The sequence below is a fragment of the Podarcis cretensis genome, assembly GCF_951804945.1.
Source record: "Podarcis cretensis genome assembly, chromosome: 15".
Classification (NCBI taxonomy): Eukaryota; Metazoa; Chordata; class Lepidosauria; order Squamata; family Lacertidae; genus Podarcis; species Podarcis cretensis.
Genome location: NC_137185.1, coordinates 43,028,711 through 43,055,513, shown reverse-complemented (window position 1 = coordinate 43,055,513; position 26,803 = coordinate 43,028,711). Strand labels below are relative to the sequence as shown.

The window sequence follows — 26,803 nt, the reverse complement described above, 5'->3', positions numbered from 1 at the left end:
CAAAAAAGGGGGAACAAAGCCATGGTATGGAAAGCTTTTAGAAAATATCTATGCCCACTTAATAGAGGCGTGAATATTCCTTGCTCTCTTTTTCTGCTAGTTATTTCAAATCACTGTGTGAAATTCAACTCTGCCAAACCCTCTGGTTCCCTGGCCCTCAGCCCCCTCACCAAACCTTTATGTTTTACCATTCACAGAGACACTCCTGCCATTCTGAGGAATTTTTATTTCTGCCAAGCAAGCCCAATCTTTCACTTCCCACTCAGTAACTGCACATCTAGTCACCATTCCATGACTGGCGCTTCCTCCATGGCAGTCAGAATGGGATCAGTGGCATTACAGCAGCTTAGGCGAGGGAAGGCAAGGGTATGCAGCTGACAGCCAGCCAAATCTATGTACAAAGTGATAATATACTAAGCTCCTGTTAACATTTGATGCAGCAAATCAGGCGTAACCTTACCTTATTTACAAATCATCTTTAGTGCGGTCCAGAGACCCAACAAATCGTTACAAAGCAATGCACAATTCAGATTTACAAATCTAAGCAGTGCTTTTTTTCTAAAAAAAATGTTTAGGGGTATTCTCATTTTCCTACTCATATTGAAATACTGCCCCTCAATGAGGCTAAACTTAGATTCACAAGATGTTTAGGGGTATGCATACTCCTGCGTCCCCCAGAAAAACTCACTGAATGTAAGAGTAAAAGCAGAGGCAAACAGGGGGCACTCCTGCAAGGCAGCAGATCTGCTACCTGATATCAGACCGCAGAGGCCTTTTCCAGCTAACTTTCAACTTTCTCTGCCTTTTCTCCCAAACTACCAACTTTCATTTGCAGTCTCCCCTTAGCTCTGCATGTGCAACCTTCCCTAAACTCTGCTGAGTGTCTCATTCGAACAGAGATATCATCAACTATTTTCTAATCATAAATTGTATCCAAGGCAGGTCCCATTGAAATTAATGGACTTAAAAATTACTCATGGCCATAGATTTCAGCAGGTCTCCTCTAAGCAAGGCCCAATGAGCTCCCATCTGTGTAGTATGTGTAGCGGTGTGTAGTTCATCTGGCTATGAACCAGCAAGCAGTCCAATCAAGGACTGGCCAGCCAGCAATGTAGCACCATTATTATGTCAGTACATCTGCATGAGAGACCTAGTGTGAACATGCTAATGCTGGAACTGTATCAGTATGAGTGAAAGGGTTGCTTCAGAGCTGAAGAAGCAAAATGGTCTTGGTAGGGATGGATGGATGTCTGTTACTGGTCCATGTCAGTTTTGCATGTGTTCATTCCAAAGTCTACTGTATTATGTTTCCACAGTAATCCATGATTAAAATAATAATAATTCTGCACACGAAGTCGTATTTAAAGAACAAGAGCCAAGAAATACATCCCATTGGTGCAGGGATTTTCTGTTGTGCAATGGAACGTTCCCCCTCGCTTCTACCCATGTATGCCACACACCTTTCCCAAATCTGCTCCAGAGGGTTGGGGGAACACATTTAGGGGGTGCACAGGGGCAGGAGGTGAGAAGTTCCATTGTGTAAAATGAAACCCTTGTGTCAGTGGGAAATGATAGTTGACTGTTGCCTACTATTTCCTTACAAAATATGCATTCCTAAATATATTTATTTTTCATATGCATTTTGTTACATTTTTGTTAAGTGAAGTACTGTATCACAACATTCTGAAGAATAACTGCATTCCAATTGCATGTCACTCTAAGTGCTGCAGATTAGCCCATTAAATTAGTTCTGGAATTCTCAAAGAATGGATTCCTCAAGCAGACCCGCTCCAGCTGGACTTTCCTCCCCCTGCAAAGGGTAATCTATCATCAACTGCCACATAGGAAGGATGCTGATGACTTGTTAATATTGTTTATTGTGTTTTTAAAATATATGACTGCGATTTGTAAGCCACTTTGGTAAGATCCAAGGGTTATCTCAAACTATGTTCTACACAGAGTAGACACATTACAATTAATAGGACTAAGTAACCAATGCCCATTAATTTCAATGGGTCTTCTCTGAGTATAAGTAACACTGGCTATAACCCTATACCCTGAAAGGCAATTGTAATAAATAAATAGCAAGCATCCTTTGCTGGGGACTGGCTTGGTCCTACAACACCTGGTCTATCCAATGAGCTGGAAGGTTGGGAAATGCAACAGACTGTTCTTGAAAGTTACTCCAACCATCCTAGCCTCTCCTCCTCCTCATCTGGTGGTCTGATGATGCAATTCATTGCGAATGCAACGATTCTGGACTTGCTATAGCAATTGGGCAGCCAAGGTTTGAATTCCCAACTCCACCCTGAACACTACAAATCATCTATTAATTTATCGGCTTGATCTGTTTTGAGTCAGAAGTGCTGCCACAATAATATTGTTGCCTGTTATATAAATGAGGCCTCCTTTGCAACATCTGTGTGTTTGGAAGGACAACAGAAAGCTCACTCTGTAGCCAAGATGCACTTTTATAACTAAATATTAGAAAAAGATGGAGACAATTGGAAATTGCAGAGTTTGGAGAAAATGAAGGATAAAGTGCGAGACTGGTTACATTACGCTCAGATTAAAGAAGTCTTTAAAAATGATAAAAAGGTAGGGTTCCAGGTGGAGAAATCGAAGTTGGAAACAGAATTGTTAGAACCAAAGACTAAGGTATTATCAAGAATGTATAACTTGCTGTTAAAATGGAACACACAAGACGAAATGGTTAAATCGGTTATGATAAAGTGGGCTCAGGACATTGGGTATAATATTATGTTTGAGGACTGGGAAAGGTTGTGGACCACTGGGCTGAACTTCACTGCATGTAATGCTCTGAAGGAAAATGTAATGAAAATGATATATAGATGGTACATGACCCCAGTTAAACTTGCCAAAATATACCATTTGTCTGATAATAAATGTTGGAAATGTAAAGAACATGAAGGAACATTCTTTCACCTCTGGTGGACCTGCCCTAAAGTGAAGGCCTTCTGGGAAATGATATATAATGAGTTGAAAAAGGTATTTAAGTATACCTTCACTAAGAAACCAGAGGCCTTCCTTCTGGGTATTGTCGGCCAGAAGGTGCTAAAGAAGGACCAAACATTTTTTATGTATGCAACAACAGCAGCAAGGATACTCATCGCTAAGAGCTGGAAAACTCAAGATCTACCCACACTGGAAGAGTGGCAGATGCAGCTGATGGATTATATGCAACTGGCCGAGATGACTGGTAGAATCCGAGACCTGGGAGAGGAGAGGGTTGAGGAAGACTGGAGGAAATTCGAGATTTATTTACAAAAATATTGTAATTTGGTTGAATGTTAAGAAGGATGCTAGATCATAAATAATTGCCCACCACTGAATTAGATCTGAATTTGACGATAAGTGAGATTAAGGAAAATACAAACTTTTTGGAGAATTGCTAGATTTTATTTAAATGAGCGGAGATAAGATTGCAAACAAGTGGGTAATTTGCTTGGAAAAACTTTTTGTAACGATGCAAGTGCGAGCGGGAGACGTGAGGGAGTCCAAAGAAGTGACGAAATTATGTTATGATATAAGTAATGTTGTTTAATATTTATGCATTTGTATTCAAAAATTTTTAATAAATATGTATATATAAAAAAAGATGCACTTTTATAACTAATACCATGGAGATAGTTTGTAAAATATTGGAAATTATTGAAAGCTACGATAAGACCCTGAAAAGATGAACACCACATCAACAGCAATGGGACTGTTTTGAAAGCACCCGTTATGCAATACTAACATACTTTTTTTTGGGACTGGGAGTGAAGTTTTCCGTGTATTTTGGTTTTGGAAGAAGGGATGTCATGGATGCTTGAGCTGAGATTCCTGCATTTCAGGAGGTTGGACTAGATGACCCTCGGGGTCCCTTCCAACTCTAAGATTCTATGAGAAGCCAATTGTGAATGGAGCCTATTGTCTAGCACCTGTGAGATCGCTAACACTCCAATTCCTGGAGCAGTTTTTAAAACATTATTATTATTATTATTATTATTATTATTATTATTATTTAAAAAAAAATCTTGCTAGCATACCTTCCTTTTTATTTAGTTCCACACAAACACCTCATTTAGTTCTTAACATTATTTTGTTTATTTTTTTTAAAAAAAACCCTCCTGTTTGGTTTAAGGTATTTTTGAACTGAAATGTTTCTGAGTGGCTCAGATTTACTTTTAACTTAATGGTTTCTAATGCTTGAGAAATCACGTATGCGACCATCTTATTGAGCATCAGGCACACTGCGATTGAGGGGGCCGGGATACGCACACCACACGGCATGCTGATGTGTCGCACGCATATCGTGGGATGTGCCGATGAGCCCCCCCTCACATGACTTGACATGTGACATGAGCATGTAGGGAAGTGTGTGCATGAGTGATGTAAGCATGTTGTGTGGTGCATGCACATCACCATGGAATGCTGAGGGGCCTCAGCCCCCTCCTTGAAATTTTTTTGTGGGCCCTTGGCCCCTCGGCTCCCCCTAAATGGCACCCCTGCTGGGCATGCAGGAGAGGCGTGTGTGTGTGTATGTGTTTGTGAAGACTGACAGCTAAGTCAGCACTGAACTCGCTGGCAAGCAAAAGACACATTGTGAAGTCTCTGGTAAAGGACCCCTCGTGACTGCTGTTAAGACATCATGCATGTCCTCACACTTTCAGCCATGAGAATTAAAGGTGTTTTTACAGGAGACTGAAATTGGCTTTCTCTCTATCTGATTGGCAGCCCGCATTCTTGTATTTACTACATAGGAAGCTGCCTTATACCAAGTTGGACCATCAGTCCATAAAACTCAGTATTGTCTACACTGGCTGGCAGAAGCTCTCTGGAATTTCAAACAGCATTCTCTCCCAGCGCTACCTGCTTCTCGTAGTTGATGGAGACTGAAACTGTGACCTTTTACATGCAAAATGTGTGCCCTGCTCCTTAGCTTCAGCAACATGTGGTATAAATGCAAGAAGGGCTTCAGATTAGCACTATTGTCCTCTTTGTGCAAGATCCAAGGCAGGGAGGACATTATAAAAGGGTGAATGAACTGTACGTACCATCGCTTCTGCAGCAACACACGGTCAAGTTAATTACATTGCCAACGGCCCCCTTGCACGGCTGCACACACATATAGGTACATAGGGTGCGCCCTGTTCCACACACAAGGGTCGCCGTATATTCCAATCAAGGGTGCAGCCTGGAGGAACACAAGGGCCTTTTCTCTTGCAAGTATCAGTAGCCCTGGCCACAGGAAATGCCCCACATCAAGGAGCACTGGCCCTGCTTATGTCAACACAGCTGACAGATTGGAAAGCATGGTGTTCCATGGATGTAGTTGCCCTCAACTCTTGAACTACGAGTTGGCAGCCACACAAGAAAATAAACCAAATCTCTAAAGTGAGGCCTTCCAGCTCCAGTTTTAAGAAGAACACACAGTAGACTGTAGCGCTAGCTCCCCTTGCTGCCACCTCCTCTAGCCTTGACAATTAAGGTGTGTGTGTTTTGGCACCAGCTTATTTCCTGGGGAAATGTCCCAGAAATAGTTGGTGCTTTTTTGCAACACATTGGGGGTGGGGTGGGGTCACCAAAGGGAGCTCCACTTTTGGGTACTGTTGCAAAACAGAATTCCTCATTTAAGAAGACCTCACTTCCCAGCAGCGTTCTGCATAATGTCTGAACAATGTCAAAGGCTGTGGATGCAGCCCTGCTCATTCTGCCCCCAGTGTACTCTCACTGCTAATCTAACATCTAATCTGTCCTTTCTTAGGAAATGCTGCATTTTGATGCATTTTCCCTCAAAGTAGCTTTGATCTGAATTGCAAAAAACAATGAGCTAGAAAGGAACCAGGTGTTGTGAACTTTCTGGGTCAGCTAAAGTGGAAGGTTCCACTGAGGTCAGGGGGCCAATGCAGTTGCAGCTTGCACAACTCTCTGCAGAGGAGAAAGAAGCACAAGTTGCCCCCTTGGCAGGAAACCCAAAGCGTGGATGAAGAATAGCAATGTTTCCTTGAGCGGAAAATGCTTGAGTACGGCATCAAGTAATGAGCAATAGCTGTGAATTTAAGTCTTAAATGACCCAAGAAATTAGGGCCTTGTCACAGCATTCAAAAATATATCAGAAAATAAGTGGGTGGCTGCAAAAAAGAGGGGCCTGGGTTTGGGAAGAGCTGCTGACACTTCTCCGTAAAATAGAGCAATCCCCATTTATGTAGCTCCCTGAGCTCCTTGGAGGAAGGGTGGGATACCAATGTGATTAATCAATAAGCTCCATGACAGCTGATGACAGGCAAACTGAAGCCAGAGGCCTGGGAGGGAAAGGTCTTCAGGCAATGTGGATATTAAGGCAGGTGTGTCCTCTTAACAAGCATAGCTCTGCACAGCCACCTGTGGATTTGGTACCTTCCTCATCCCAACCAAAAACACTCACCAAAATATGGGTGGTCATCTTCTCTCGTGTGGTTGGACATGATTTCATCTTAAACATTCTCCTGAGGTTCTTTCATTTCTGTATTACATTTTACTTGTTGCTGCAAAGCTATTATACTGTCCACTTTCTACCACAGTTGCTTGTCTTAATACTTCAAGAATTTTCAATGAATACTGTAAGACCATATAGCTTATTTCACAAAGACATTGTAACTCTCCTGCAGTGACCTAAAACCAGCATTACTACTTTCTCCCCATGGGTACAAGTTGCTCTTAAAGAAGAACTGGATTATTTGGGTATAGATGAATGTTCAGTTTCCATGACCCATTTCAAATCTCACATGGTCCAATAATTTTAGGCCTCCCTAGTTTGGCCAACTTTTAATACAAATGAGGTTACGATTCTCTGATGTATGACTGGAACATTCCTTAAAAGCAGAAGTTAAGGCTGCTTGTAGCTCATGCTATTGGAATTAAGAGAGTCTTTGAGGTTAAGGTCTACTGACAGCTGTGCTGCTTGTACACATTGCAGCCATGTGAAGCTCCAGGTGGTTCCCGTCATGCATATGAAAACCTCAGTGCACTGTGGACCAAAAGGTGAGTGTGCCCCTAGCAAAGGAAGGGGAACCTGAGGCCCTCCAGGTTGTTGAACTAGGGCTCCCATCACCCCTAACCACTGGCCAAATGGATTGAGGTTGGTAGCAACTGGAGCCCAACAATATTTGGGAGGCCAAAGTTTCCCATCTCTACAATAGGGACACAGCCACCATTTTGTATTTCTTCCTAACTTTTTAAAAGAAAGGAAAGGGAGATAGGAAGGAGAGAATAATGCAGAAGTATAGGGGCATGGAAAGAGAGATGGAGACAGCCAGATAAAGAAGGCAAATGAGTATAATGAAAAATGATAAGTGGTTCCCATGTAGCAGGTTGGTGTTCAGATTGGATCCTAGGTAAAATTGGTCCACTAGGAAACCAGCCAAGAGTTATCAAGATACCTGGAAGGCGTGGGCAGCATAGCCAAGGCCCAGCTGGCGGCAGACCACCATGGCTTCTATTGTGCCCCATTTGTCACTGCAGACTGTGCCCCACTTGAGTGTGCCGTTGATCTCCCGGAGGACTTCCACCCGGCCTTCGTAGGGCGTGCGGCCACCACTCAAACGTATCTGTAGATTATAAAAAAATAAAAATAAAAAGTGATAGCTCCTGTCACCCAAAAAAACGGTCCTGTGCAAACAGCAAAGGGAGCAAAATTCATTTCCTGTTGAAACATGTTACTTAGAAACTCAAATCAAATTGTTTGTGCCAAGACAGAGGTAGAAAGTGGTTTTTTGTGTTTCTGCGCTGGGATAGATATGAAAACCTTTTGGACCAGAGCTGTTGATCTGATGCCAGTTCTAAGAAAGCACAAGACAAAGCAAAGTGTGGACAAGCCTTAGTCATAGCAGCTCTGTACTGCCTGCCGTGTCGGAGGTGGTGGCCTCTGAATACTTTGTTAGCTCAGGGCCTGCAGGCTTCCCAGCAGCATCTGGCTGGCCCTTGTGAGAACACGATGCTGTTCTAGATTGTCCATTGGTCTGATCTATCAGGCCTCTTCTTATGTTCCTAAGTAAATCCCATTGAGTTCAATGCAGCTTACGCCCAAGGAAGTGTGCACAGGGCAATTCCACACAGAGCACTAAAACGGGGAAAGGAGAAATGCAACAAGAACAGTCCCAGGCAAATTAACTTATTAAAAGTCAGTAGCATCTCCCTGGCTGGCCTGTGTGATTTCTAACAGCTAACACAGTTCTGTCTCTACTTGACTTGCAAGCATCCAGATAATCATCCAAAGACCCCCGGTTTTTAATGGCTGAATTGCACAAGGGGCTCATCCACACGTCTGTTTGTCCTCTTCCTAGAAAGCACAAGGCTGAGTGGTTTTTCGCGTGTTTGGTGCTTTCTAGGCACAGGGCTGAGCAGTTTTGGCTTTGCGCCACTGCTTTCCCCTGGAAAGCCAGCTCTTCAGAACTAAATTGGAACAAAATGCAATCTGTGGGAAAGCCCAGTTGCCATTTGTTCCAATTCAGTGGTTAAGCAGCAGGGCAAATGGAGGTGTGGATAAGCCCAATGTTGATATAGTTTATGCAGAACTATGGACAAGGTCACTATGCTGGGATGTGTGAAAACATTCTCAAGTTCAACAGTGGTCAGAGCTTTAAGTGTCCAGAGTGGCACTCCATTAACTTAGAGATTAGCTGGATTTAGCAACCTTCAGGCCTCCTCTGGGACCTACAACTATGAATTGAACCTTTTACAATTGGCTCTAATGCTTCATCGGTGGGTTTATGGGCTGAGATGATTGGGAGCTGCTTGACTTGTTGATTGCTGAACTTTCCACTTCTCCACATCACTCATTATAGGAACAGCTTTGAAAGGCCTTCCTTGCCCATCTGTCCCCTGCCCCCTTAATGGAAATGCAATTGCAACTGCATATTGATTGGGGGTTAATTTGCCAGAAGCTGTGCAGATGAAGCCTGGGAACTTTGCTGTTACTTTTGACTTTAGCATACTTGTGGACTGGCCACCCCTCAGGATCAGGTCTCAGAGTCTGCCCCCTTCCCCCAGGACATGAGACCCGGGTTTAAGAAAAGCCTTGTACAGTACATTACAGAAGTTGCAGTGCCTCTTTGGCTGAGGGTCTGAAGCAGATGTTGATATGATCTACGCCTAAAGGAATCTCTAGTGCCAAGTATCACAGAGATGGGCACAAATGTTTAAGTTAGAGAAGGGCTTCAGATCAGCGCCAATTGTCTGGTATAAGGAAGCTTCCTTAGTGACATTTAAAGTTGCATATTTGAGAAAGTTTTAATGCTACCAGCAGTGAGAAGCACAGGAGTGTTTATGAAGCACAGGTCTTGAAGAATGACTAGCATGCTGCTCTATGTTCTGCTCTCCGGGTCTAAAAGAGCACAGATGTTAAAGTGAATGGAACAAGTAGAGTCTGGCCAAATGATCAGGATACAAATCCCACAAGTTCAGTGGTCTGCCTGCCAGCCAAGATCTTGAGCCAACATTTGAAGGTGACCTCAATGTGAAGGGCTGAGCAAAACCTCTTCTCATTCTCATTAAAACTAAACACATATTTAGTAACACTTTTAAGAAGTAGTCCAAAGCATCACCTTGGGGTGGGGTGGGGACACAGTAGCTACCTGAAGAACCTATGCATATTATTGGTCTCTAGCCATCTGTGGGCCCATGCTGCCAAGCACTGGATCCAGCTTTTACTGTGCATTGACAAATGCATTATTTGAACATCTGCAGTGAGGTTGAATCTCACATGATGGCTTCTTCAAGCGGCTGCTATTTTGCCAATATAGTACTGCAATGCAGCACATCAAGTGCCCAACTGCATCAGACTCAAGTGCCATCTAGTCAAGCATCCTGTTCTCATAGTTGGAAGCCAATGTCAGTGCCTGCCAGCAGAAGGGGAGTGGCCACACCACTCTTCATTTCACAAAATTTGCTTGGAAGGGACCTGCACATGTTGCCCCGTAGCTTTATTTCTAGACCTCTAGGAGGGCCACAGACCAATTTTTAAAAAAGAAAAGAAAACCCACAGTCTTGGGCATCTGCCCAGGGACACCACTGGAAGCTATCCTAGCCACCTTGGGCAACAGGTTGGCAACTCCTGCTCTGAACCAACCCCAGGTCTCATCTGTTCTGCAGAAGAGCATTAGCAATAGACAAACACATGTTATGAGGGTGACAACGAGTCTCATACAAATACAAATGGCTGCCCGTTTGCAAATATGTTAGCACCATGAACCATAGGACTGTAATAGATTTTGTCCTTTGCTTCAGCCTAGACTGGAGTTGCCCTTAGCTCCTTGACCCATACGACTCTGGTGCTATGATCTCTCCAATACAGGTAGAACAACAAATCCACAAAGACATTCCCAAGTGTTCTTATGGCTCAAAGCACATCCCTTGTGTTTCCTTAGCAACACTACTGAACAAGCAAGTTATATCCCAAGAATATGATTCTAGATTGAAGGGGAACAGCTCAGAGTAAAAACATCCAGCACTCTTCTGGACATTTTGATTGTGGCTGTACTATTTTGTGCTTCTAAAATTGAAAGAAGCCTATTTTCTTGAAGTTAATGATCAATGCATGACATGTGGCATACCCAGGGCCTTTTTTTCAGCCGGAACTCACTGGAACTCAGTTCCGGCACCTCTCAGGTAGGCACCATTGCCATTCTAAAAGAATGAGGACGGTTCCCATGTTGAGTTCCGGCACTTCCTTTTCTAGAAAAATAGCACTGGGAATACCTGATAAAGGAAGTAACATTGATCAGAAAGCCATGGGCACAATCTGCTTGGAAGTTCTCCTGCACTGTCCTAGAGATACAAAGACTTCAACCCTGAGATCTTCACTGGATCTTGATATGACCAGGCAAGGGATGGAGAGCTCTGCATTCAGGTTAATGTTGCATGACTCCTGCTATACTCCAGCTTAAGTACTGCAGCCTTGAGGATAAAAAGACCACGCCATGTTTTTCCATCCCTCCTGCTACTACTTTGTTCAACATCTTATGTGATGAAAAGTGCAGGAGAATTGAAAAAGTTTGCTCAAAACTTTCTGACATTTTGGTTGATCCTAATAAAGCTGTTGTGGCACTGTGGATTTTGGATTTCACCCACAGTGGGAAAGTTTTGATGTCATACTAAACCCTAGTTTAGCATGAAAAAGACCTACTTTGGAAAGCTGTAGGTTTGCTCATTCCCACCTCTTTTCCTCTGGTGTTTAAATTTTATGAAGCTAGCTTGTTTGTTTTATTTTTTTAAAAAACACAGTAAACATTAGCTACAGCTTAGGATACCTACGGCAAGCTAAACTGTGGTTGAGGGAAATTGGAAGCCAAAGCCATGCTAGAGGAGAGGCAGGCAGGGCAGCATGCAAGCCCTTCCCTCGAACTCATCTAGGTTCATTCTTGGCATGTTCAACTATGGTTTAGTGTGACATTTCAAAATGGTCAGCATGGTTTGAACTTTCCAACTTTTGCAGTAGCTGTGGAAAAGGGTGCTGGCTTTCTGAAATATTCCTGTGAATTAGCTCCTGTGAGTTAGCTCAGAGTTTATTTTCACACTTGCTTGTGTAGAGGAACTGTTGCTTGTGGAAAATATCATAAATACCAAAAAAAAGCAGAAAAATGGTTCTCCCATTATAGAAAAGACAGCTCTGTTCCTTACCTGGTTTTGGAATCCCATAGCTGGAACATTGCATCTAACAGAAGCATCTTCTTCATGAGTGCAACTTCCTAACTGGGTGCTGAATTTGCAGTCTGTGAAAGACTTTTCAAATCCTTTGCAATTTGCTTCAGTGACATGAATGGGGCCCATACCTTGAAGAAGAAACAGACATTCTCAATTTTCTACAGCAAGTAAGATGAAGAAACGTTGGATTTCAGATATCATACTTCAGAACTCTAGACTTATCAAATCCCAAGATCTAGAAACTTCAGATACTAACCCAAGAAAACCACAGTAAGGATTTCTGCTAATGCTTCTTGCCACTTTTTAAAAACTGCTTGAGAAATTATTTCCAGTAGTTTATTTTGCTACAATAAAGAGGCCAGAAAGAAAAGAAAGGCCAACTTTCCACTTCTCTATCATTTATAAACTTCAGCTGGGGAACTGGAAGCAAAATATATATTACCCAGCACTTTTGGCAATTTCCTCCCCGTCAGGAAGCTGCACTTGATCAAGCTCTGACATTTCAGTGGGAACCAGGATACTTTTTCCAGGGCAATATAAAAGAACAGAAAAACAAGTAACTTCAAATACAGGTGGGCTACTTGAGGAGTCCAAGATTGTTTGGCCTTCTGAGGATACAAAAGGATTCCACAGGATGTTTTGAGCTTGAATAAGGCTTGAATAAGTATTTTATCATCAAAAAATTTTTTATTTGGTTTTTTGAGTGTAGAATGACTCACACTTCCCACTTTAACATGGATAAAACTGGGACCTAGTTAGCCAAAGTTGATTGCTTGTTAAGCCTGAAGCCCTTTCTCCAATAAATCTGTTGCAGCCTCAGCCTGGACCTATGTGTGTTTACTGAGAAGTCTTGTGACATTGAAGTAGGTCCCTACAATACAATAGAGGCCTTAGCTTCTAACGCATTCATGATGATTTGTGCTCACAATGCTATTGGGGCAGTCACACGTGGTTCTGCTTTCAATATTATTTGCAAAACCCTGCAAAGGGTTTGGTGCAGCCTTGAAGTTTCACTTCCAGTGAGTGCATATCTTGTAGGCAGCTGCCTAGATGCCTTAGCTCTTCATACCACAGATGTTTAGTGGGTGGGGCTGTCCTGCTTTTGTTGTATTACAGCCCCTCTGAAGAACAGTAATGTGGTAGTGGTGGGCACAATATCACAGAATATCACAGAACAACCAACAAAGCAGAATAAATCCACCACTGATGCCCTATTAACTGTGTCAAAAACATGCTGCAAGATATACCTGGGATAAAGCACCAACCTGGGGAGGCGCTAAGGTAACACAGGTCTTTGGGTGAAGCGGCTTCTGGGCCTGCTTCTGGGTATCAAGCATGCCCTGAATAGCTTGTGCAATTTGTACCTCATCCTGTCTTCTGTACCCATTGAAACTCCACTCCTCATTTTCTTGGTGATAGCCCATCAAACTATTATTCATCTACTACTAATAACATCTACTACTAAAAGCATGGACTCTCATCAGAGGCGGCAACTTGCAAGGCAGTTTTTTTTTCGGGGGGCAGCTGATGTTGTATGCACAACGTTGGGAAGAGCCAGGGGGTGGAGCCAAACGTGGTGGCAGCGTGGTTTCAATGGCTGGCAGCTCCTCCTCCTGCTGCTGCTGTCACACTGTGCTCAGCTCCATGCTTGGCTGGGGGCTGCTTCCCGCCTCCTTCCTCTCCACAGCAGCAGCAAGAGGAGAAGAAGTCGACCAAGGAAGCTGTGCCACGCTTGGCTCTGCACTCGGCCTCCTCCGCCCCATGTTTTTTGGCTTGGCCCCCTCCCAAAATATATTGGGGGGGGGGCAAAGGGCCCTCAGGAATTGATGCCCCAACTATCATATTGCAATGGCCCCCACATCCTGGTCATTGTCTAGCCATTCCTTAATTACCAGTCAGACCTGCAACAAATAGTGGCAGTGTGGGGGCTTTTGTTCAGGGTTCCAGCTAGCCAACTCTTTCCCCAGGATTTAATGCTGCCAGCTTTGGAAGAAAATGGTGCTACCATTCAGACTAAGCAACTGGAAAGCTCTGTCACGATTCAGTTTTGATTCAGATATCCAGGCCTACCTACCCTTCCCATTCAGGGAGGGAATCACAGCCCAGTGGCAGAACACCTGCTTTGAATGAAGAAGGTTCTCGGTTCAATCCCTGGCACCTCTGGCTTAAAAAAAAAAGTGTGTGATTTTCCTGACTATTTAAGGACCAAGCAAAACATTTCCAACCAAGGGCAAAATGCCTGAGCCAACACCTGTCCCAAGAACCCATGAATCAGAAGATGCCACCTTCTGATGGAAAAAGGCTTTGTTTGGGAGAGTGTGGAGCAGGAGAAGCAGCTTTTCCAGGAGTCAAAGAAATGTATCATCGGCTGGGAGGGTGCAACTTACCTACACTCACATACAGTAGCGGCATTTATCATATGTGCACTCCATTCTTCATCACAAAAGCTCAAAGCAGCATGTCTGGGGTTGTTCCCCATTTATCCTCACAGTAACCGGCCCAGGATCTCCTAGTGAGTTTCATTGCTGTGCAGGGCTTGGAGTCCTTGTTTTCTCAAGTCCAGCACTTTCTCCACTATACGCGTGTTTGTGCGTGTGCAGGTGTATTTCTGTAGTTAGCCTTTCACTAATGGCATACTCTGTAGACCCACTGAATTAATAACCATGATTAACCTAGGTCTATTAATTTCAATGGGTCTACTCTGAGAAGAGGTTAGTTGTATACAATCCATAATGTGAGGGTTTGGAGCCAATTAACTGATGTGAAAATCCCCAGTTTACCAGATCATAGAATCCTAGAGATGGATCTGCCAGATGCCACGCAGGATGCAGTTATAGCATCCTTGACAGAGGGCTGTCTGGCATCTATTTTAAAACCTCTAATGAAGGAGAACCCATAAATACCTGAGGCAGCCTGCTGCACTGTCAAACACCCCTCACTATTAGAAAGCATCACCCACTGTCCGGCCGAAATATGCCTCTTTGCAATTCCTACCCATCAGTTCCTAGTCCTGCTGCCAAATATATTGCTTGCTCTGGCTGGCAGCAGCAACTTGCCAAGGCCTCAGGTAGAGAGAGGTCTTTTTCAGCTCAGCCACCCAAGACGGTAAAAAAGAGAGAGAGTTTCCAGGGTCTGATTGTGTAATGTGGCAGCAGGCAGCACGTTTGAGCCCTTCACGTGGCAGCAAACCTTTTCGTGTGATGGCTGGCACTTCTGCAGCCATAACTGCAATTAAATTCACATCAGAGAACTCTTGTGTGCTGCCTGGCTGGCAAGCTTGCATTTTTAAGATTCCAGAGAGCTGCAGTGTGTCTCATACGTTTTTATTCCTTTTCCTTTTCCTTCACCCCAAACCACACAGCTCTGGAGGCATTTCACCCTTCCATTATGTTTTATGGTGTGGTTTTTGGTTAGGTAGTGGACAGTAACACAGGCCTGGGGGATGATTTGGAGGCTTGAGGAAGAGTCCGTGGAAACGATGGCCTCACAAAGATGCAAGGAACCTTTTTTCCAAGCTTGAGGATCACGCTCCCTGCTGGGGGCCACGTCCCTGTGATGGATGGGGCCACAAGCAAAAGTGGGTAGAGCAGCCCTGGTAGCCTTTACCCTGTGCACAGCAGGCTACTTTCTATCCCTGTGGTCCTCCAGATGCTGTGGGGCTCCAACTCCCATCAGCCCAGGGCCACATGGCCAATGGCCGGGGAAGATGGGAGCTGTAGTCCACCAACACCTGGAAAGTCATGGAGTTCCCCATCCCTCTTCAACACAAACACACTTCTCCATGCAGGCATTATCAGAGTTCAAGGATACAATCCAAGAAGGCAAAAACACCCATGGGGAGCGGGGAGGTCTGGGCAGCGAGGCTGCAAAGGGACCCTGGGCCTGTTTCCCGCCTCTTAAAACCTAAAGATTTGTATGCGTTCAGGAAAGTAGTTTATAACTTCTCTCTTTAATCAGGCTTTGGAAGTCTCCTAGATATTTTGGCTGCTGGGAGTTTACTAATTATTTGTTCATATTGTGTTTGATTGTTTTTAACATAATAATCCCATTATAGAGGGAAAGGAGGATATACTTTTAAGCAATGGAGATGCAAACCAGCTCCAAATATTGCAAAATGCTTCTCTCCCCCTCTCCCTTGCGTCACATTCCAGTACAGTGATAGGGAATCCCCACCCCTCCCCCACCAGTCCAGAGGCCAAATGTCACCCTCCAGGCCTCTCTATCTGGCTCTCAGGACTCTGCCCAAGCCCCACCTGCACCAGCCCTGCTCTCTTCAGTTTAAGGACCTGCTCCAGCCCAGCCAAAGCACCCCAAGAACATATCCTTGGGGCTGATAATGCCTCTTGTTTGCCTGCATGGAGTTTGTGTGTCAAAAATCTGTTTTTTGTTTCCCGTTGGCTAAAGGTAGGAGCCACATTCATCGCCCCGCCCATTTTGCTGCTTCTGCTGCTGCCCTCTTTTGCCTCTGGGCTCATCCTCTGCTGGTATATGCCCCCCCTGGACGTGGCCCATAAAGGAATGCAGATCTGGGCCAAAAAAGATTCCCCCCTCTTTTCTTGCATGATAAAGACATTGAACCCAGGCCTGGGGTGGGATCAAGTGCACCCCTCAAGTAAGCAAGTGGTTGTCATTCACATCTAGGAGGAAAAACAAAACTTGCAATGCAGGACAATGTTGCGGTGACAGCAAGAGCTGCAACCTCCCCAAGGCTGAATGTCCCAGCCTCCACTGATAAGATTCCCCACAGGTGAGATCAATGTGTCTCTGTATAGACTCACATTGCACCCTAATACGAGTCCCTCTGTGGGTATTCAGAATATCTGTGAGTATGGACCATGGTCTTGCTACTGCATAGGAACATAGGTAGATGCCTTGTTCCAGGTTAGACGACTTGCCCTCTAACCTGACATTATCTACTCTACATACCTATACCTAAGCCCTACATGGCTTAAGTCCAAGCTACCTGAAAGACCATATTCCCTCATATGAGCCTGCCTGAAATCTTTGGGGGAGACCCTTCTCTCGGTCCCACCACCCTCACAGGCACACTTGGTAGGGGTGCGGGAGAGGGCCTTCTCAGCGGATGCTCCAGACTATGGACCTCTCTCTCTAGAGAAGTTCGACAGGCTCCCTCCTTGTTGTCCTTCCACTAGCAGGTGAAGGTGAAGACTTTCTTGTTCCAAGAGGCTTTTGGGAACCAACTGCTTTTAAGGAAAGGCTGATACTGTGCTATTTTACTTGTAATTATTTGTATGCTTTTCTCTCTCTCTCTCTCTCTCTCTCTCTCTCTCTCATGTGTGTGTGTTTAATTTTTTCAATGATGGTTTTTAATGTTTTTAGCTGCTTTTTGTTTTCATCTGTAAGCCACCCTGAGTCAATACTCTCAATGGCAGCAGCTCTCCAAGGGCTGCTGAGTTGTTGCCCAGCCCTTGATGCTTGGTCCCTTTCTTTTAAACCAGAGGTGCTGGGGATTGAACCTGGGATCTTCTTCACGCAAAGCAGGCGCTCAGCCACTGAGTTTTTCATCTTGCTGTCCCGATAGCCCTCTCTAAAGGTTCCTGAACAGGAAGCACGCTTACCTTGCCCAAGCCTTGCACCCATAATAGCCTCTTTGGCAGATCCGAAGCCTAGCTCTCGGCAGACCACACTTGCAGAAACGAGGTTCCACTGGTCATCGCAAACAGTTCCCCATTCCCCATTCATCAGCACTTCAATGCGACCTTCGCCAATCTTGGCTCCTCCCTTTAACCTCACCAGTGGAAACTGAAAGATAAAGACCAAGGGGAAAAACCCTTAAGTTCACAGGAATGTAGCCGTCACAGGCAACTGTCTATAACATGGAGCAATTTGCTTCCTACTAGGAACTGGAGATGAAATTAACTCAGTTTATAGATGCAATTTTCCTGAATACACTACTGGAGGTGGCAAATTGTTGTTAAACACACACATTTTTTGAAGGAGGGATAGTTAAGTGATGCCGCAACCTAGGGCACGATTCATTGTGGGGATAGAAGAGTCATTTTCTCACATTTTCAACCTTTAATTCAATTCTTCACATTTTCACAGCAATTTGCTTTTTGGAAACAAATAATGAAATTCCGCATCATTTTAGTGATTTTTTAAAATGTACATTTGTTTATGCAGTTTCTGTAAAGAATCCCAAATATGATCTTTTTGATGTACACTTTCACCTAATATACACAGTTTGATACAAATTATTTGGTCAGAGAACTGCATCACAAAATTTGGGGAACGCTGAATCTTGAAGAATAGATGTGTTTTCAGTTTATATACTGGTTTCAGAAATGTGAATTAAGTAATTTCTCATTAAAATGCAAATAAAATTAAATTTTTCCCTCCCCCAACTTATGGGCACTTCAAGGAATATGAGGTAGATCCTGGCCTACTTTCTTTTTTAACTCTGGGACAGATTAGGCTTCTCAGTAGTCGACAGGTCAAGAGGAGCTTCTGTGCCCCCTCCCTATGATTAGCTGAAGCAGGCGAGATTGTGTAATCCTAACACATTTGTGCACATTTTCTAAATTTGGATGGAGGAGGGAAACAGATGAACTTGCATGGCTAATTTGATTTGTTTGACAGAATTTTGTATCAGGTATAAAGATCTCATCTTTTCAGCCTTTACTGATAATGATAATGATTGTTGAATTCCAGCTCCTGAAAGTTGGAATTAAAAAGAGACAAAGCTATGCCCACTCAGGAATATCTAAAGCTCATGTTCCTTCAGGCCCCCAAATCCAACAAGAACATCAACAGCTATGAGCCATAGGAAATATTTTAAATAAACTGAAAACAGGTTCCTCATCCAAGGACACGATGTACATACTCCCCCATAAGGACTGAAAATCCATGCTTCTATATAAAAAACAAATAGAGCAATTCTTGGTGCTGAAATAAATGCACTCTCTGATGACTTACAGGATAACAGAGCTGTTCCAGGAACTTCACCCCGGCTAGGTTAGTCTGAAATTCCATTAGGAAAAAAAAACCTCCTTCTCCCACAGAACTCAGGTGTTTTGTGGATGCATTTTGGAATCAAATGATGGTGTGACGGACAGCTGAGCCAGACCAGAGTCTGGTAATGCAGTGCCTCAGAATTCCACCAGAGGGCTGGAGCCTCTCTCTGATTGGCTACCAAGAGGGGGGTGGAGCCAGTGTTTTGGGAGGGAGAATAAAAGGATAGTTTCTAAGATAGCTGAGCAGATAGTTTAAGGGAAAGAGCTGGAGCGATAGTCATTTCTGGTCTGTGTGTGACAGCCTGATCCGCATCAACTGCACAGCTCCCTTTGACAGCGGGGGGAGAGAAAGGGCTGGCTTGGGGGGGGGAGAGCAGCTTGGGGGAGGGAGAGAACTTTTGCCTCCCTTTCCTCCCCCCCCACTTAAACTCCCCCCTCCCACATCCAATTAGCCACCACCTTCCACACAGCACCCCGCACACACTCCTGGTCCCTCCAATGACAATGGATAGATCACTGCCAGTTTTTTATACTGGGATAAACTGCAACCTTTTGGAAGTTGGAAGTGCCTGGCCTAGGCTCATCAATCCAGCTCCATACATCTGTCTGCAACCTAAATGGCACCATGCTTCCTGTGTTGCAATTTCTATCTCTGCTATGAATGTAGGAAACAAGGCGTGACACTAAAGCAGGGGTCAGCAAACTTTTTCAGCAGGGGGCCGGTCCACTGTCCCTCAGACCTTGTGGGGGGCTGGACTATATTTTGGAAAAAAATATGAACAAATTCCTATGCCCCACAAGTAACCCAGAGGTGCATTTTAAATAAAAACACCCATTCTACTCATGTAAAAACACCAGGCAGGCCCCACAAATAACCCAGAGGTGCATTTTAAATAAAAGGACACATTTTACTCATGTAAAAACATGCTGATTCCTGGACCGTCTGTGGGCTGGATTGAGAAGGCAACTGGGCCAGATTCGGCCCCAGGGCCTTAGTTTGCCTACCCATGCACTAAAGTGTGGCAGCTTTTTTATACAAGATGGGATCATGGATCCATAATCTCCAGGAGTGCTGCTAACCAGTTTCACCAGCATCAAACATTTATCTATATATAAAAAACCCCAAAACCAATGCTTGTACTGTATGTTCCTTTGGGTAGTTTATCTGTTACAAGTCACAGTTATATAACGGAAAGGAATTGTCCACATTTAACATAGCAAGAATAGCAGACAGCACGAGAGAAACAAGGAGCTGCAAGTTCAGCCAAGCCAGCCAGCTCAGCAGTCAGTTGGCTTGAACAGAAGAATTTTGAACAAGAATGTGGCAAGTGTTTTGCCAAGAGCCTTGCCATTTCCAGCACTAAATGGAACATACGCTGTCCTCAGTCAAAAAGCATCCTAGGTCAAAACAGGAGGGAGGCTACAAACGAGGCCTTGCACAATAGGAACACTAGCATCGTTACAGTACAAATGTTGCTCTGATGGACTGAAGACAGATGCAACTTTTTAAGAGTAGTAAATGCAGCTTGAGTTGAGTACATCTTCCCTACTGACAAACAAACTTGCATTTCAGTTCTAGAGTGGTAAGCTTTGTAAAACAAGAGGTTCAGCGTGGTTGTTACTTTCTTGCACCATTCACTCTGAATTGGGGTGAGGGGCTAGTTGTTATGAGTAATCATTGGTTAATACCCATGATATCAGCAACGAAACCATCCCTTAATTCCTGGACCACTTTTGCAACTGGATAGATAGATAGATAGATAGATAGATAGATAGATAGATAGATGATAGATAGATAGATAGATAGATAGATAGATAGATAGATAGCAGTTTCAAAGATGGGTTCATACAGTGGTACCTCGGGTTAAGAACTTAATTCGTTCCAGAGGTCGATTCTTAACCTGAAACTGTTCTTAACCTGAAGCACCACTTTAGCTAATGGGGCCTCCTGCTGCTGCCACGCCACCACCGCACAATTTCTGTTCTCATCCTGAAGCAAAGTTCTTAACCCAAGGTACTATTTCTGGGTTAGCAGAGTCTGTAACCTGAAGCATCTGTAACCCGAGGTACCACTGTACTGTGGTTGGAGAATCTACTAAGGCAACTGTTGAGAACACTGTTATCCCGTCACTGCATCCCAGAGAGTATGTGTATTCCTACAGCTCTGTAAATAATGCCCAAATATGCACAAGGAATTCATGGAAAGGTGCTATGAGTCACACTGGAATATCTTATCGCATTGCTCATGGTTGTGCAAACTTTCAGCCACATTAACTGTGAAAGAAATAGGCTTAAGCTACAGTGCTGTGGGAACTGATGTACCCAGTTTAATGGCAACAGCTTCCCCCAAGGACATCTGAAGGCTGCCGTTTTGTGATGAGGATACCAAGAGTTTTCTTTTAGAGATCCATAAACCTCTCACATGGTTCACTGAGGGTAAAGGATGTCGACCTGGTGTCCCTCAGCTCCCAAGATGCTGTGGGTGGCTAGAGCTGACAGGAGTTTGCAGAGTCCAAAGTGTCCAGAGGGCTGTAGGCGGACAAAGGCTGATTTACAGTGAAGACATGCTTGAATGCAAGTAATTCAGTGAACAGGACAGCAACAGTCCACTTACTCAGGCCCCAAACTCACCAGGTCATGATAACACTGTGCATCTCCCACTAGAAACTTGGCCAGGGAGTGTATGCCCTCTCCATGGCTGAAGAATGCGGGCAGGCATTCTCCCATTGGGAAATTAGCCAGTGTGGTGTAATGGATTAGACACATGCTTGGCCTGGGATTAGGGAGACACTGGTTCAAATCCCTACTCAGCTATGAAAGTCACAGAATCACCTTGGATCAGTCAGAAGCTCTCACCATATGAACATAAAAAGGGGAGGGGAGAGAACAATGTATACAACACTGAGCACCTTGGGGGAAAGGTGGGATATAAATGTAATAAATTAATGGGAGACATTTGAGTCACTGCATCCAACTCGATGCAATCAAAGAATAACTTAGGAGCAGAATAAATGTGAGATGAACGCCATTGCCCGACCTCAGAGCATGCTGGCATAACATTTGGACTGCTTGATTATTTTATAATTTTATAATTTGAAATGTTTTAAATGTGGTTTTTATTGGATTGTTAAATTGGAAAACTTAATAAATATTATTATTATTATTTTTAAAAAGATGCAGTCGGAAAGGTTGCGTGGGCTGGAGACAATCAGGACCACGGTTGGGTGTGGCTCTTCAGCCACAAGTTGGCTGTCCTTGGATCAGGGGATGGCAAGCAGACATAGTATCTGTGTGGAGTCAGGACTTTCCTGTTGCCTTTATATGTAGATTTAGATAAGAAAACATTTGTCTCAGTCACATCCACACCATTCCACTTTAACAGTCATGGCTAACTGAAGTTTGCCATGAGCTACACTCCCCAACACCCTTAACAAACTACAGTTCCCAGGATTCTTTGTGGGAAGCCATGATTGTTAAAGTGGTATAAGAGTGATTCAAACGTATGGTGCGGAGTGTTAGCTTAAGCCTTCCACATGAGCCACATGGTTGGTTGAATACCCACAGCTTATTTCAAGCTCCACAAATTTATGCTCCTCAGCAATAGCTGAACATATTTCTGTCTCTCTTACCTCAGGTTGGAAAGCTTTTCGGAAACCGCTGTGGCTGCCAGGGGCAAAAGCACGACCAGGGTAGCAGCTCACCACGGCAGGCATCCCATTCTCACATGTTGCGTTCCCACTAGCTGTGCTGATGCGATTGCCCAGTTTGCAGCTGGAGATGTGTGCCTCATTGCCCGTGCAGTCCATGGAATAAGCCCAATAAGTGTGCTTTCTTCTGGCTGCCGTCATCCTTGGAGGAAGGAAGAAACCGGAATCACTGAGAGCCACATGCTGAGATAACAAAAAGTTGTGTTTAGCCAGATTAGTTGAAGCAATAGGTTTGTCCTTATGGGCCAGGTCTTGTGACACTGCTCACATGCAAGCCAGGTAAATTCACACAATCAAATAAGCATATTCATCCAAATGCATATACAGGACTGTCTTGAGCTGAGATACATGAAAGAAACAGGGAAGAAACTCGTTAAGAACACATCAAAGAAGAGCTCTTAATTCAGGACCAAGGTTTGAGCTACTTCAATATGGCTTTAAGGATTCAACATCTTGTATAGCAGGACAGGGGAATCTGTGGTCCTCCAGTTGCTAATGGACTCCAACTCCCATGAGCCCCAACAAGCTTGGCCAATGGCCAGGGACGATGGGAGAGCAAGTCCAACTGAATCTGAAGGGACCTGGGTTCACCATCCCTGCTACGCATGGCAGTGAAAATCTCAGAATGCTGTGTTGTGCAATGCTTTGAGGAAACCTTCCACTCTGCCTAAACCCACAATAGTTTTTTAAAAATGAATTATCTACTTGTGTCAGCAATTTAGATAGTGAATTGACAAATGCCTGAGAGTTGCTTGATAGAGGCAGCTGCTTGTGGTAGCCAGGATTTTGCTTTGAGGATTGATCTGGTAGTAAGGATTTGACTACTGCTAGACAGACATTTCCCTACAAATCCATGAAAGTAGTTTTATCAGTGGCTATTTGCCATGATAGCTAAAAGAGACTTCCAGGTATGCCTCTGAAGCTCAGATACCGCAGGGCCAAGGTAGGGAAGGATGTCAACAGCCCAGGTTCAATCACTGACTTGCCTGGGTCTGGGAAACAGCCCTGACTGAAAACCTGGAGAGCTGTTGCCAGTCAGTGTCAAAAATACTAAGACAGATGGACCAGAAGTCTGACTTGGTATAAGGCAGCTTCCTATGTTTCCCATGGACAATGGTTTCCATGTCCTTCTTGTGGGCTTCCCAGAATCTTCTGGTTGACTAGTGCATGAAACATGATGCTGGACTAAATACACCATCCAGAAGGGCTCTTTTCAACTTGGATGGCTTTAAAAGAGGATCAGACAAATTCATGGAGGGTAGGACTATTCAGTGGCTACTAGCCATGAGGGCTATACACTGCCTCCACCATCAAGGTAGCATAAAAACAGAAAAACCCTGCTGGATCAGGCCACTAGCTCCTCTAATAGAGCATCTCGTTCTCAAAGTGGCTAACCAGAAGCCTATGGGAAGCTGCAAAACAGGACCTGAGTACAACACCATACCGACTTCGGATTCCCCAAAACCACTATTCAGGGATATGCGTACTGTCTCTGACAGTGGGAGTAGAATAAGTCCAGTCAAAGGTGACTATGGGGTGTGGAACCCATCTTGCTTTTCAGGCCAAGGGAGCCGGTGTTTGTCCATAGACAGCTTTCTGGGTCATGTGGCCAACAGGACTAAACTGCTTCTGGCACACAGAGGACTGTGACAAGTGGTAAAGAAGTACTGCTGCAGCGGGAAGGTAAACAGTGCCTCCATACGCTCGGGGGTAGAATATAACCATTGTGACTGGCAGTACATCTTGAATAGCAGTTGCACAAATAGGGTGAGTGCCGTTGAGCTCAGGTCCTCCTCACATCTGGTTGCCCAACATGAGAACAGGATGCTGACCTAGATGGTGCTTTGGTCTGATTCAGGGGCCTCTTCTTATGCTCTTATGGTACAAGAATGATTAGGAAAATGGCCTCAAAGAGTGCAGTGAAACGAACAGTAGGATAGGAAACTCCCAGAGCTTTAAAGTTGTTTTTGCTTTAATTATAAAACTGCACTGTCAAATGCAGAACCCAAATTACATTCCAGGGTGAGAGTTTGGCAGCAAGGACAATGATGAACTAAGTTGTTTTCTTTAGCGAAATGAGGCATCTGGGAATCTTTTGGCTACCCACCATCATTAAGTTCAGCAGTCTCACGTGGAATGCCTCAGCACGTAACAGCTGAGGTTATGCTTCGGGAATGAAAATTCTTAGTTCTGCGGGCAAGTGGGGGGGGGAGTTCCTTTTAACCCACAGCCCCCAGAAGTACAGAGTCAGCTTATTGGAGTAGAAACCCAATTTGGAAACTGGTTTCCCAGCTGTGGAAACCACAGTGTCAATGGAAGGCCCCACCCTCGTGGAAAAGGCTATTTACAATATTATGCAGAGTGAAACCAGAGAAATGAGAGGCATGTTAACAGGGCTTCAGAGTCACATGCAAAAAAGACTGGATCCAAGTGACTGGAGACTTTGCTTTCCCTTTAAGGCAGTATGTGAAAATACAAAGGCAGTATTAAGGAACACACTGGGAAAAGAGAGAGCTGCTAGATACCAACTAGCATCCCAACATTGGTAGTCTGGGGCTGGGCTCAGCATTTAAAGAAACTCATACCTCACATCCCTAGCAAAATGATTCTCCAGCTTTTCTGCCTTCAGAGATCTCTATTCCACATCTCCCACAAAAATGACCTCCACTATTACAGAAGGTTCTGTGTCATGTTTAAATGTGCACACTGAGTTTCATGTCAGGCACATTTAGGATTGCTGAATATGTAAATTTCAGTTTCTAATTTTTCCAATATTAAGTTCAGTTCAGCACATTTCCATATTAGTTTGCAAATAAAGTCCTCCTTTAAAATTCATCAGCATGTTAGAGCTAATTTCTTCTACTATGCATATCTTGCATGCAATTTTCTCCAATATAATGCATTTTATGACCCCCCCCACTAATATGTGCATTTATGTGCACATTTTAGTATGTGCATTTTTATACACATTGCTAGAACAGCATTGCAAAATTCAGGAAACACAGAAACTTTGCATGGATGAGAAAGTTACTAAGTGCTGCATGGAATACAAGCCATTGCCATCAAATGCCAGCCCATAACCTGCCCCCATTTAATCTGGAGATGTTCGGGTGGGGCAGGATGGAGTACTTTGGCACTGCCACTAAACCTCAACTTTTGCAAACCACTGCTTGTAGGGCAGCAGTGCATGCAGAGTGCAGACTGACAAGATACAATTTATGGTAAGGAGCAGATGACCAGATATATAAATTGACAAGGCACTGCATCATGTCAGCACCGTGTCAAAAAGAAGCGAGTTCACATGCGTGTCTCTCTCTCTCTGCCCTTCTTGTGAATTCTTTCACAATGCATCAGGCTGAAATATAAACGGTGCATTTTAAAGATTCCAAGAGGGGAGGACAGAACTGGCGTAAACACGTGATATTTTGTTCCCATGCACTCGACACAACACCAGGTCACCTGGAAGCACTTATTTACTGATGCCTGTGGAAAAAAACAAAAGCATCTGGACTTTGAAAAAGAAAGAGCCTTTCCATGCTGCTTTCCATGATTTTAATCCAGGAGCCTTTCTGTTTTGACTTTTCTCGCTAATGAAGAACAACAAGAAACATAGGCAGTGGAATCCTGTAAGCAAGAACCTTAGTGGGAAACAGCCTTTTGACAAGCCAGAAGAACAAGCAAAAAAACCGCAAATGTTGAGCCTTTGGACCTCCCTCCACGGTTGCCCCACAAATCATGGTCTTCAAGCTGGAAAAACAATACAAACAGTTTCCTAACACAAGCTGTTCTACAGCTGCCTGGGGGCCTCTCTTGTTATGAAGGAAATTAAAGGAAGAAAAGAAGCTGCTTAATACATTGACAAGGGGGTGGGGGACACCAAAGCAATTTGCCTAGGTTTTTGCCACCTCATTTGGAAACCTCTAGCTCTAAGCAGGGCCCAAGAATACAACCACCCCCTTTTAAAACCCTCTCTTACTTGTAGACTCTGACATTGTATTTCTTCTCTGATGGAAATCCAAACATGCCACAGACAACACGTGAGTTTTTTGTGGTCCAGTTCCTGTCACAGATTCGTTTCCAGACGCCTCCTTCTTTCACTTCCACGTAACCCTCTGTGACGGGAATGCGCTTGCGCAAGCCAGAGAGGATGGGTCGGATCTGGGCATCTTCCACCTGGATGTTCATGTTCTAGGAAAAGGAGTTGGAGACAGGCAAAGCTTTGTTGCTAATCCATTGGCCACAATGCAGATAGAAAGCATTCAACAAATACATCACAAACAACAGATTTGTTGTGCTGGTAAAACAAATATTATTACTAATTATTATTATTATTATTTATTCAATTTATATACTACCCTTTATCAAAAGATCCTAAGGCGGTATGGGTGGGTGTACACACACACACACACACACACACACACAGCTTTTTTATGAGGG

General features: G+C 44.1%; 1 protein-coding gene across 1 annotated transcript in view; it reads right to left on the bottom strand.

Moving 5' to 3' along the window:
- LOXL2 (lysyl oxidase like 2) overlaps window positions 1–26,803 on the bottom strand; it is an 81,427-nt gene that overhangs the window by 15,321 nt on the left and 39,303 nt on the right. Inside the window, exons 4-8 of the mRNA XM_079955020.1 lie at window positions 26,343–26,554; window positions 22,289–22,508; window positions 17,265–17,448; window positions 11,662–11,813; window positions 7,425–7,592 (exon numbers count right to left, since the gene is read on the bottom strand). Of these exons, the coding sequence (XP_079811146.1) occupies window positions 7,425–7,592; window positions 11,662–11,813; window positions 17,265–17,448; window positions 22,289–22,508; window positions 26,343–26,554 (936 nt within the window). The remainder of the gene's footprint in view (window positions 1–7,424; window positions 7,593–11,661; window positions 11,814–17,264; window positions 17,449–22,288; window positions 22,509–26,342; window positions 26,555–26,803) is intronic.